Source organism: Myotis brandtii, unplaced genomic scaffold (assembly GCF_000412655.1).
Source record: "Myotis brandtii unplaced genomic scaffold, ASM41265v1 scaffold693, whole genome shotgun sequence".
NCBI classification, from domain to species: Eukaryota; Metazoa; Chordata; class Mammalia; order Chiroptera; family Vespertilionidae; genus Myotis; species Myotis brandtii.
This window is the reverse complement of record NW_005370710.1, coordinates 2,716,000-2,729,317: the sequence shown is the minus strand read 5'-3', so window position 1 is coordinate 2,729,317 and position 13,318 is coordinate 2,716,000. Positions and strand designations below refer to the sequence as shown.

The following is a 13,318-nucleotide window of genomic DNA, read 5'->3' as shown; positions in this document are numbered from 1 at the left end:
GCCAACCATCAGTTTGATCTCTGTTTCTATGAATCTGTTTTTGTTTTGTTCATTTGTTTTTTTAAATTCCACATATAAGTGATATCATAAGTTTGTCTTTCTCTGTCTGACTTATTTCACTTAGCATAATATCCTCTAGGTTCATCCATGCTCAGTTCTCTCATGAACTCACTCATTTTATCAAAACTGCCCTTGTAGAGGTCAGTGATGGCCACTACCATGCCAAATCCAGTGACCAGTTCTCAGTCTATTTTATTTAATCTTACAGTGCATTTGACAAAGTCCTTTTTAAAATCCTGTTTTCAATATTGCTTTTTCTTTCATCTCCCTGCTTATTCCTCCCTCATAGTTTTCTCTGCTAGATAATTCTCGATTTTCTGACCTCTGAATGTCAACTGTCAAATTAGCATGTCCAAATTAAACCTTGTTTCCCTCTTTCAGATGTGTTCCCAGGCCAGGAAAAGGAGTGATCTTTGACTTCATTCATTTCCCACCCCTAATCTATCCACAGATCTTGATAGCTCTGTCATGTCAAAACCAAGCCCCTACCATTTTTATCACCACTGTCTGACCTTCATCCCGTCAGCCATCATTCTGGGGGTCATTGCAATCAAGAGCTTTTCACTGGGACCCCTGCGTTCCTCTTTTTCATGGTTTCCTCTCAACAGAGCACTCAGGGTGATGCTTTCAAGACTTAAGTCATAGCACACCACTCTTCTGCTGCAAATTTCCAGTGGCTTCCCATCTTGTTTGGAATAAAAGCCAAAGATGGCACGCAGGCCGGCCTCATCTGGCCCCTGTGGCCTCTGACTGCAGCATCACCACTCTCCTCGGTTCACTCCGCCCGTGGGCACGGATCTCTGTTCTCCACGCCAAGTCCCCTCCCGCATCGAGGCGTTTGCGCTTGCTGACTGATGCCTCTAAAACTCCCCCAGTTTCCTCAGATGTTGTCACCTCATTGCCTTCATGTTTCTACTCTCAGTTCAGCTCCCAAAGAAGCCTTTCCCTGGCCACCCTACCTAAGGAGCACCTCTCCCTGTCCCCGCCAGCCCACCCACGGCTACCCACTGTCCCTATTCTGCTTTAACATTGTTTCTTAGAACTTAACCACCATCATGTATTTCTTTTCCTTTTGTCCGTCTCTGCTCTGTGGAATGAAAACACAGGAGTAGGAACTTCTGATCACAACACAATGGTAGCATTCCTCCACTGCTCCGTGAGCATTTGTTAATTGAGTGAACGAATAAGTGCTCATGTACATATGCAGTGGGTTATTACATGTGGTTCCATGGGAAAATAATAATTCTAACTTTCTATTTTAAATTTAGATAGGTAGCCCTGTTTTATCAGAACCGCATTGCCTTTACTGCTTGTCTTCAAGATCTCACTTTGCCAGATGATGCCGTTTGCTTAGGCCTTGCTTTCTGAGCTGGCAGGACTGTAAATCCTGCCCTTCGGCCAGCTTGTGTCCAGCAAGGTGCTTAACTTTCTTCATATGCTCATGGACTAAAGAAGGGCCAGCATGCCTTTTGAAATGTACTTAGAGTACATGAGTCCTTAGGTTTTCCAGTTAAAAATAATTTCTCTTTAAGATAGACCTTTAAGTCTAGTGCTCCATTAGGTGATTTCTCAGTAGTATGATGTTTTTAACATTTGTCATGAGATCACTGCCATCTAAAAACATTAGCCAATTTGCTTTATAATTAACAAAGCAAAAACATTTGTAACTTACTGTATAATTAATTTTATTTATGGCCACTTAGATCAAGCTTATTTTGGCAAGCCCCCTTTTAGGGGAAATCTCAGATAGAGATTTTACTAACAAATAGTATGTCAATGATTTTCATTTCATGACACACATAAACTAATTACTAAAATTCTGTGGCACATCAAAAATATATTCTGTTTTATGCCTATCTGACAAAGAAAATGGGTATAATTTTGATTCTTTCACACCGGACGGCTATTGTGTTGCCTGTTGTCATTTTTGTATTTGACGCCGTAAGGGAAAAGAGGCCAGTGCCCCTGCTAAATAGGCAGGTAGTGCCTGTTTCAAACGTTCTTGCGACGCACCGGCTGAAAATCACAGGATAGGCTGATCTGTCTTTCAAAGCATTCTATTCAGATAAGTTACATCCCAAGAATTTTGATTACATAAAATTATGCTTCTCTATAATACAAACAGAAACCTAAAAATCCCAAAATAAAAATTTCATTTGTGAGCAAATAGGAATTTAGTTTTAAAATCTGTGTTCTTAAGTATATCGTTTTGCTCAAGCACCTCCTGTCATGGCACTTACATTTTTTTCTTGTAAGTATAGCCACTGTGACATCATTAAGTTCATTGAAAGGTTCCCACTTAACTCTTATGAAGGTGACACTTTTTATTAAACTAAAAAGACGAGGCATCTGTGACACTAGGGACACATACTGTTTACAAAAGCTCATTAAAGCCAGATGAGGCCTGGAAACCAGGAGTGAACGTTCCTCCGGAGACCTCGGCTTTATTTGAAACCTGAGTGCCTTTAAATAGGGCAAGTGGTGCTCGCTCCCCCTCCCCCAGCTGAGCATTCCTCCTGGAAAAACCAGAGATGCTTCTGGGTGGGTGGGATCTTGGTTGCTCAGGATAGTACCTTCTGTCAGAGAAAACAGCTCTCAGCTCCTGTGTAACTTCCCGTTCCGATTAAGAGCAGTGAGGAGGATTCACTGGGAAATGAGTCGTCCAGGATGGAGTGGAGATGAACACACTGTGCAGGGCCCAGGGCAATTGCAGAGCGCGTTAGCTGTCCCTGCGTAGAGGTTTTAGGTAGTACAAACTAAGGACTTTAAGATTCTTAGATAAACTTCTCTTTGCATTGCCTTTTTTAGAGGTTTAGAGAAATGAGCACTTTCCATAGTTTAACTATTTCTCTTTCTTTTTTCATTCCTTTTCCATGTCCATTTTTTATTTCACCCAACACCAAAAATGCCCTTTCAGAAACACAAAGTAGATCTTTTCTACAAACTACGCCATGTGATGAATGAACTTATTGACCTTCGAAGGCAGCTACTGTCTGGTCACCTGACTCAGGATCAGGTGCGGGAGGTTAAGCGGCACATCACCGTGCGACTGGACTGGGGGAATGAGTAAGTATGGCTGTTATTTGGGCATCGCTCAGTTTTATTTACAATAACTCAGTCCTCATGGAGTTTGCACTTAATCATAGCTTCTCTTTAGTGATTAAAAGTCATTATTATATTATCTACTAAGCTTTGGCCATTTTTACTACGAGTTGTCATTTCTTTTAGTTTAGCAAAGGACACTCATTGGCTCTACTCACTGAAACTCTCTCAGCCTCCATTTTAACTTCTGGAAAATCAGATTGGACAACATGATCTACTGAGGTCTCTTCCAACTCAAATTCCTTGATTATCGACCTCAGGAATCAGAATATGCTTTTGTTTCATCTTTTAGTACCTTTTTAATAAATGTGAATTTGGTGCCCTTTACTTTTTATAGTCATGTAGTGCATCTAAATAAGCATATACTACCATGGGAATTTCTACATCTGTACTTCAGAATATTCTTAAACTAATTTTCATTCAAATATAGTCCTGTATTTATAGGTGTGATTATTTGCTATTGCCATATAAGTACAATCCTAAGACTTTGGTATGGGAAGCTAGAGTAAATAGTATTTAGATTTTCTTTCTTCCTAGACTTAATAATTGATATAATTTTCAGATACTTTTGTCTCATTCTCTTAAAATCATGTCCATTGAACTTTGAAGTGACCAGTTTACTTCCTATAAGATATACATATACCTAAAGTATATTAGTTCAAGTCTTTAGCTCCTCTCCTTCTCAAGACATCATTGAAATATTAGAAAATAAAAAGAATGGGAGGGGGGCCAGCAATAAATGAGATCTATAAACCCATTTCTACAAAGTAGTTGGAGGATTAGTGACAGAGGAAGCCCAGTATATGTGGGGGAAATGTTAGCTAATGAAGGAGCTGCTCCTTTGTAACTCCCAGAATCATGGAGGGTAGGAGTGGGCCTTGGAACATAAAAAAGGGGGATTCTTGAGAGTCTGTAAAAGAACTAATCCACCACCATGAGAGAATGCCTGGCAGCCAGGTGTTCGACTTCAGACTCACAAATACAAAGGCAGGCTGCCCGGGAGGAAACTGGACAAGAGAGAGCCGGGACCTTATTGTGGGTTTCAGAGTGTAATGACCAAATCCCTTCCGCTTAGCAAAAAGAGAAGCTGCTAGCCACCCACCCATGTACAGAAAACTCCCACACTTCGAAGGGCTTTGAAATCTGAATGGACAATCGAGTATCATCAAATATTTGAAGAAATGCTTCCATAGGGAAGAGACAGAAATCAGAGTAAACAAAATACCTAGCCCAGAGAAAGGCATCAGGCCCCAGAGAGAATCAGAGAGGAGTAAAGAACTTAATATTTTCATTTTCTTGATTGATTAAGGTGTTACATATGTGTTCTTACCCTCTATTGCCCCCCCACCCCACCCCCGCTCATGCCCTCACCCTCCTAGTGTCTTGTCCATTGGTTAGGCTCATATGCATGCATATAAGTCCTTTGGTTGCTCTCTCCCCCTTACCCCCCTCACCTGCCTTCCTTCTGAGGTTTGATGGTCTGATCGATGCTTCTCTGTCTCTGGATCTGTTTTTGTTCATCACTTTATGTTGTTCATTATATTCCACAAATGAGTGAGATCATGTCATGTGATATTTATCTTTCTCTGACTGACTTAATTCGCTTAGCATAATGCTCTCCAGGTCCATCCATGCTGTTGCAAATGGTAGGAGTTCCTTCCTTTTTATAGCAGCGTAGTATTCCATTGTGTAGATGTACCATAGTTTTTTAATCCACTCATCTACTGAACTTTTAAAAAATCTCTGAGTATCCTCCAAAAGAATCAAGAAAATTTATTATGTAGAATAAAATGCTATGAAAAAGGAACAGAGTATGTGACTTCCAAAATAAAACATTTAGGAAGATAATTTTATGTTGTCACTAGGAAAATCAAAAAGAATGGGAAGTGATTGAAGAAAGAAGGGCAATACAGAGGGTTAGGCCAGGGGGTCCCACATCAGACATTATAATTTCCAGGGGGAAAAAACATACAAAGGCAAATAAAGAAGAAATTCCAAAGAAATGCTGGAAGAACATTTCTCAGAGCCAAAGAACCAGGAGTCTTGGGATTGAAAGGGCCCACCAAATGCCTAATATGAATGGGGGAACCCAAAACCCATGGCAAGGCACATGAAGATAGTTCAGTGTCCCAGGGATGATGAGAAGATCCTAAAAGGTTTTCAGACAGAAAAACAAGTCTTAATAAGGATCACATTGGCCTCCAAAGTTTTATCAGTAACACTGGATGCTAGAATATGATGAAGTAGTATCTTCAAAATTATGTTGGGAGATGTGCAACCATACTATCTAATCATTTCCTGCACTTCCTAGTAACTCTTCCTTGTCCTTAAACCATAGAGAAGGCCAGGAACCTCCCTCCGAGGAGGGTTTGTGGTGAACACGTGTTGCTTCTCACTGTGCAGCCTCTCTTCCTTCTTCCAGTGGGGACAGTCGTCCAACTTAGCTTTTGAGAACTACTCTCTCCATTGAAGTCAATCTTAGTAGAAGGAACTTGTCTTCTATTTTATCAGATCACCTGTGGATCATTCTCTTATTTCTTAATGAAATCGAGAAACTAAAAGGTGCTGTGCTCTAGTGACTTCCAGGAGAGGGAAAATACTCGCTCTCAGGGGAGAATTAGCCTGATGAGTACCAACATTGGCTTGACTGAAAACTGCCGTATTTCTTGTATTCAGCACCTTGGTCAGTGCATAAAAGGTCTGTGAGGTGAGTGGATGGGTATGTAGGTGGATAGCTGAGTGGACAAGCAAGGCAAGAGTGTCAGAGTGCTAGTAAGAGAGAGTTTGCATGGGTATCACTGTGTTCGGTGCACCGATTCAGAGCACTTTCACCCATTCCCAGTCCTATTGACTTATATCCATCTGCATTTTCCCCTAAGTTCTTATATTGAAAACACCTATTTTAATTGGGTTATTTGCATAGTCTTTTTGTTACTTAATTCTACTATTAGTCTATCATATATTTTGTGACCTCTAGTGGTTAAAGAATATATATAAAGTTTTGTCTCATTTTTGTATTTAAAAAGATTTCAGTGGCATGACTACAGAATATTTGGAAAATGTTCTAAATGATCACTTGTAAAATGAACAAGCGCACATACTGTTGTAAGCAGTTTCAGGGGTCCACAGTCCACTGGACTCCAGGTTTAGAGCTGTTTTTCTAGAGAGAGAGGAAGGAGCTAACATTTATTGGCTATAAACTATGTACCATGTTTGAACCCAAGAGTTCTGATTATGTCCAGTTAGTCACTGTCTCACACTGCCTCCAGGTCGACCGTTAATCACATGACTTCTTCCTTCTGCCCAAGTTCTACCAGATCTTCCAAGTATTGAGTTCTTTGGGAGCAGTACTCCTTGGTTAAACTTCTGTCTAAAGTTTCTTAACATATTGGCTAATATGTGGTAATGTCTTTACTATATATAACCCAATGTCAGTTTTAATTAAATTGAAAATGAGATAAAATTCCACCAAAACGTACATTTCTTTGCATTTATTATCTTCAGCAGGTGATTTTGTTCTGTGTTTAACTTTGGATTACACATCTAATTGGATCCTAGATAACTTCTCTTGGTAGTGGAAGTGATGCATGACTGAACCTTGAGCATGCTTGTAGGATGGGGAGAAATAAAAGAAAAGTGACTTATTAATGATCTATGGAAAACCCATCCTTAGTGAACACAATCGGTCCGTTAACAAGGTGATATCAAATGAAAATGATCTATGGAAAACCCATCCTTAGTGAACACAATCAGTCTGTTAAGGTGATATCAAATGAGTCCTTCTTACCATCACAAGGGGACTGCTGGAGCCTAGACGTGTGTCAGCCTTACGTATTCACCTAAAGGTGAACACAATGAAGTCTTACCAGAGGCCTGTACCCCCGCGGCAGGGTCTGAGCCCCGTCCACAAGCTCATGGCGGCCTGCGCTCTCAGCGCGGACAGAAAGCTGAGCACGCGAGGACCTGCGTGCTGAGTGTGGTCTTTCTCTTCACTAGGCATTTGGGCCTGGACCTGGTGCCTCGGAAGGACTTTGAGGTAGTGGATTCGGACCAGATCAGTGTCTCTGACCTCTACAAAATGGTAAGAAACCTGACGCTTGTTCCTGCACACCTCGTCTTTCTCCTGTACTTTTCCTAATTTGTTATGAACTAATGTTATGAAATAGAAGTGTTCCTTTGTCGTTGTCCCAGTCTAATGAAGGGTCTTCCTTATTCTGGCAGTGTCTCACACTTGCTCTTCTAAATGGAATTACTGTGGAGAGAGCTGGGCTGTTCTGTCAGTGGGGCATTTCTCTGTTGGTTGTGCTGGTGAACAGAGCCAAAGCTCCTTCGGCCTTCACCAGTTCCTAAAGTTCTGTCTCTAGTTGAAGCTTAAAAGAGCCAGTTATTGGCTAATGTAGTGATTAACCATGGAAATAATGTGTCAATATTTCTAAGAGAGAGACAACCTGTTAAATCCTTGGTTGTTACAAAAATGTATTGAGTTGGCAAATGGCCAAGATTACATTTTATAAGCTGACTGAAAAGAAGTAAATGAAAGAAAGATACACAATTTTAAAGTAAAACAAACATCAGAAACCTCAGGTGACTATTAAGTTTAGACTAAGGGACTGGGTGAAACCTCACTTTAAGGAGAATGTACATATTCAAGGAACACACAGGGTGCCCCTGAAGTGTACATACTTTGCATAATTATAAAGGTAGTGCTTGTTAAAATACACTTCATGTTCAAAAATGTAATAGAATCTGAAGACATAGTGTGTATATATTTTGGGGGGACACCCATTTTTTGGAACACCCTGTATACTGGTGAGAATTAGAAGTTTTAGAAAGAATTACAAGTTTCTATTTAAGAAGATGAAAAGGTGTTCAATATCACTAATCATTAGGGAAATGCAAATTAAAACGGCAATGAAATATTACTTCACACCTGGAATAGAATGCCTGTCATCACAAAAACAAGAGCTGAGTGGTGGCCAGGATGTGGAGAAGAGAACCCTTGTGCGCTGTTGGTGGGAATGTAAGTTTGTATAGTCGCTATGAAACTGCATGGAGATTCCTCAAAAAATAAAAAATATAACTACCATCTGATCCAGTGATCCCACTTCTGGATATGTACCCAGAGGAATTAAAATCAGGATCTCAACGAAGCAACTGCACTCCCATGTTCATTGCAGCATATTCACAGTAGCCAACACATAGAATCAACCTAAACAAATGTCCATTGGTGGATGAATGACTAAAGAAAGTGCTGTGTATGTGTACAGCGGAATACCATTCGGCGGTAAGAAAGAAGTTACCTGTCATTTGTGACAACATGGGTGAACCTTGAGAGTATTGTGCTAAGTAAGTCAAAGAGAGAATGACAAATACTTTAGGGTCTAATATGTAGACTCTGAAAAAGCTGAATTCATAGATACAGAGTAGAATGGTGATCGCCAGGGGCTGAGGGTGGGGGGATGTTGGTCAAAGGGTGCAGACCTCTACAGCGAAGAGGATTGCGTTCTGGGGATCTGATGCTCAGCATGGGGGTGGTGGGTGACAGCAGGGTGTTGTGTACTGGAAGTTTCTAAAAGGGTAGATCTTAAATCTCACACCCAGCAACAGGCAGTTATGTGAAATGAAATTAGCTTATTTCACAGCATATATGTGTATAGAATCATCACATCCTACACCTTAAATTTATGCAGCACTGTATGCCAGTTATATCTCATACAGCTAGAAAAAACACTTTCCCCGAAGAGAGATATGAGTCTCCAGATTGAAAGGGTAGAACAAGTATTTAACATTTAATTGTGAAATTTCAGCTCACAAAGCTGAAAAGCTTCCTGAGAGAAAAATAGGTGACCTACTAAGGATTTGTTGTAAGAATAGCATTTGTCTTCCTAAAAGCAACTTTGAAAACTAGCAACAATGAAGAATTGCCTTTAAAGTGCTGACGGGGACAAAATTCAACCTAGAATTTTATGTTTACTGAGCCACATTATCAGTCAAATGGGAAAGTGGCCTAGAGAAAATTTTGCTCACTTAGTCTCAAAAAAAAAAAAATCTCTTTCTTTAAAAACCCTTTTCAGGAAATCACTGAATAGTAATTTACTTATTTAAAATATGGGAGGAAACCAAAAGACGCTATTATGTGCCATCAGGAAAGGAATTCTGACTCAGTTGAGAGGTGCAAAGAATGCTCGGGGTGACCTCAGAGGGAAGTCCTGGGTCACAGCGGGGCAGCCGGCCTGAGAGTAACTGGTCCTCGCGGAAGCAGAGGCGCCGCCAGCAGGGGCCTCTCCAGGTGAAAGCCCCCTTCATGGAGGGTCTGCTGGCTTTCCCGCGTGGGAAACGCTGTTGAAAGGGCTTTTGGAGAGCTATTGGAGGGCATAGGAAAGGCCCTACAATTTAAATAAAACTAAGTGACCTCCAATACAAAAGCAGAAGGCAGTAGAAGAAAGGAAGTGTAGTTGAAGTATACTACTTGGCTTAGCGGTGAACAGTAGTTAAATGTTACAATAGTATAAACAAGTTTTGACCAAAACTCGTGAGACATTGCACATATGGTTGAAGTGAAATAGATATAAACAAATACGATAACCCACAGCTCCCATTATAAAAGGCCACAATAGAGAAATCGAAAATTGGATAGAGCGAGAGTATTATAAGTATGACATATAGAGATATTTTATTATTTTAGGAAAAAACACAGTAAAGGTACAGAAAGTACCTTTTTGGGGCACAGAACAGGGTGAACAGAGGGCTGATAACTTTATTGCAAACTTTTTTAAAAATACGTTTTTTATTGATTTCAGAGAGGAAGGGAGAGGGAGAGAGAGATAGAAACATCAGTGACGAGAGAGAATCATTGATCGGCTGCCTCCTGCACGCTCCCCACTGGGAATCGAGCCTACAACCCAGGCATGTAGTCCCATGAATGACTATTAATAGTCAATAATAATTTGCTAATTTAACAATGCACATGAGTATTTAATAGCAAATATAGCTTGTGAGATGCATTTAAATGAATATTTAATTTTACTTTAGTTTTATCTAGGGTTAAATGTGTGTATTTGGAATAGAAATGAGATCATTCTACTCAGAAACCAGTCTTTGTGCCTGTGTGATGTGGAACAGTCACCAAATGCGCGTTTCCTCACACTTCTAGGGCCCACAGGAAATAGGATAGAAACTCACTATTGAGTTCACCAAGACCAGGCACCTAATGTTTGTGAGCTAATCATTTTTTCTTTGGCAAGGGTTACTTCTAAATGTGACTGACTTTTCTATAGTAACTAATTATAAGAAGAATACCAATAATAACACTAATCATAGATAACAGTGGTCAATCACTCACAAATATAGGTATATGCTAACTTAATCTACACAAAATCCTGTGATGTTGAGTTCAGCACAAAATGTTATCCTTGTCCTGGCCTGTTGCTCAGTGGTTAGAGCGTAGGTCCTTGGACTGAAGGTTTCCCGGTTCAACTCCCAGTCAAAGGCACACACCTCATTTGCTGGTTCGTTCCCCACCCTCGGTTGGGGTATGTGCAGGAGGCAGTCAGTCAATATGTCTCTTTCACTTCGATATTTCTTTCTCTCTCCTCCCTCCCTCTCAATCTCTCTGAAAATCAGTGGAAAAACTGTCCTCAGGTGAAGATTTAAAAAAAAGTTATCCTCAGTTTACAAAGGAGGAAACAAGTTGAGTCAAGATGGAAAACCAGGTGTCCTGACGTAGGTCCCTAACTACTATGTCATGCTGCTTCTTAATGTGAAATTTGAGCCTCATAATAGCCCTGTGAGGAAGACAAAGCCTTTATCTTATTGTTACAGTTAAGGAAAACATCCCTTGGAGAGAGTAAGTGATTTCTCTGAAGTTTCACAATCTACTGCGTGTGGCTGGGAGTGGGATCTGCTGCTTCTAACTGAGCCAGCAGCCAAGGACCCGCGTGGAGAGATGCTTGGGAGGGAGCCCCTTCAGGTTAAGGCTGCACCTCCTCGGTGTGGAGGCGGGGAAGCTGGATCACGGGGCTCAGGGCACGGTGCAGGCAGCATGTGGAGAGAAGTCCAGCGGCAAGTACTTCCTGTGGCTTGGCTGGTGCCCCCAGCTGGAGAGGCTTGGGTTTGGATCCAGATTTTGCCCCCTTCTTGCCATGTGAGCTTCAGCAGACCGCTCCCGGGTACTAAGCCTGAGTTGTCTAAGGTTTGATCAGATATGAGTAACACTTATCTAACGAGGCTATCAGAATTAAGTGAGATCATATATGTAAAAGGCATAGCAGAATGCCTACCGTATGGAAAGAAGATGCGTAACAGACATTTCCTTCCCAGTGGAGTGAATTGTTCTTTCCTTCTCTCCATAGCATTTGTCCAGCCGGCAGAGTGTACAGCAAAGCACGTCCCAGGTAAGCGGCTCACCAGCCCCCGGGGAGGCACTAGGAGATGGCGCCCCCGGCTTTCCCCTGTGCGGGCGCTTTCCTCTGGGAGCCCTGCCCTTTACCAGATTAGTCCCGGCCCCCTCCTCTGTGCACGTGCACACAGCGCAGCCGGGAGAGAGACCGAGCAGCTGAGGTGACAGCCTGCACGGAGACACACGTGTCACTGCGGATGGGAGCTGTTCCACCTTGCAGTGAAGTCACGTGCATCAGGACCAGGCAGGATCCCCAGGAAATGACTTGGAAATGGTTCCCTGGGGAACTGAGATGTTTGTGGCCTGGGGGAGACTGAGCTCACTCATGAGTCGGAATTCCCGTTCCTCCATCGTGGCTCGCTGTTCGCTTCTCCCAGCCGCGTGTGTGCCCTCCTGCAGAGAAAACACCTCCAGGCTCAGTGCGGGGAGTTAGTCACTTAGTTTTCCTTTTATTTATGATTAATAGCCATGAATCAGTAACAGCGCTGGGTTTTGCCTTTCTCGTTAGGTAGACACAATGCGCCCACGCCACGGGGAAGCCTGCCGGATGCCCGTGCCCCATCACTTCTTCCTCAGCCTGAAGAGTTTCACCTACAACACCATTGGGGAAGACACCGACGTCTTCTTCTCCTTGTACGACACGCGGGAAGGCAAGCAGATCAGGTAAAAGCACTAGAGGTTCTGATGAGGCTGAGGCTCTGGGTTCAGATGGTAGCGCTCTGGCCTTCAGAGAAGATAGATGCACCGGGGAAGCAAAACAAGATCAAGTAGCCTCCTCTCACGGAGCTGGGCGTTTTGCCTCCGGTCCCCGTGTGTCCTGAAGGCACGTGTGTGGCCTGTTTTTATCCTGTGCCTCCTTCCACGTGGGGCTCAGATCCCAGTCTGGGCTGTCAGCACTGCGGGGCGAGAAAGGCACCTGTTGGGCCAGAGACAAGGAACAGGAGGAACACGGAGCAGCAGGGTCGCAGGGGCCCGGCTCCAGAGGCAGGACCCTGTGCTCTGCCCCCGCACGCGGGAGAGAGGGCTCGCAGGGCAGCAGGCGATGTGTCCTGAGTGAGGCAGCGCAGCCTCAGTGCCGCTCTAGCCCGTGAGGGGATGGCATCTGCCCGGCAGGAGGGAGGGGGCCTGGCCTGGGGGGAGGGGCACTGCCAGAGGCTGAGGTGAACCTACTTTCCCCTCCAAGGCGAAGGCGAAGGCGAGGGAGGCAGCGAGGAGCCACTCCAGCTCCTCTTCCCCAGAGGCCGGCTGAGCTATGAAGTTCTTTATCTTTCTGGAGGCTAAACCCTTAGCAGATCCAGGATTCACACGTTTCTCCCGTTCTGTAGGGTTTCTCCACTTCCTTGATAATGTCCTTTAATGCACAACAGTTTTCACTTTTGAAGAAGTCCAGTGTTTCTAATTTTTCTGTCATTGCTTTTGGTATCATAAGCACGTTTTAAAAATTGTGTACATATTACTTTGAACAATTTGATGCCAATAAACATACTCAGACATGCAAGAATGTTACTTTGTAATAGCAAATATCTTAAGGCAGTCTAAATAAATAATAGTGTAACCTTTGAAAATACTGAGGCAGAAAGAAGTGAGGGACTAAATTAGTTTTCTGTTGTGTAACAAATTGCCACAAATGTAATGGACTGAAATGACTGATGTTAGTTCGCAGCTCTGTAGATGAGAAGGCTGTTCAGGCAGGTCTGCATGCTCTGCTCAGGGTATCGCCAGCGGAAGCCAGTGTCACCTCAGCTGCATTCTAGTTTG

At 42.8% G+C, this 13,318-nt stretch overlaps 1 protein-coding gene across 1 annotated transcript in view; it reads left to right on the top strand.

Moving 5' to 3' along the window:
- DOCK3 (dedicator of cytokinesis 3) overlaps positions 1–13,318 on the top strand; it is a 204,694-nt gene that overhangs the window by 91,692 nt on the left and 99,684 nt on the right. The window contains exons 7-10 of the mRNA XM_014529727.1: positions 2,978–3,126; positions 7,159–7,243; positions 11,514–11,555; positions 12,069–12,223. Of these exons, the coding sequence (XP_014385213.1) occupies positions 2,978–3,126; positions 7,159–7,243; positions 11,514–11,555; positions 12,069–12,223 (431 nt within the window). The remainder of the gene's footprint in view (positions 1–2,977; positions 3,127–7,158; positions 7,244–11,513; positions 11,556–12,068; positions 12,224–13,318) is intronic.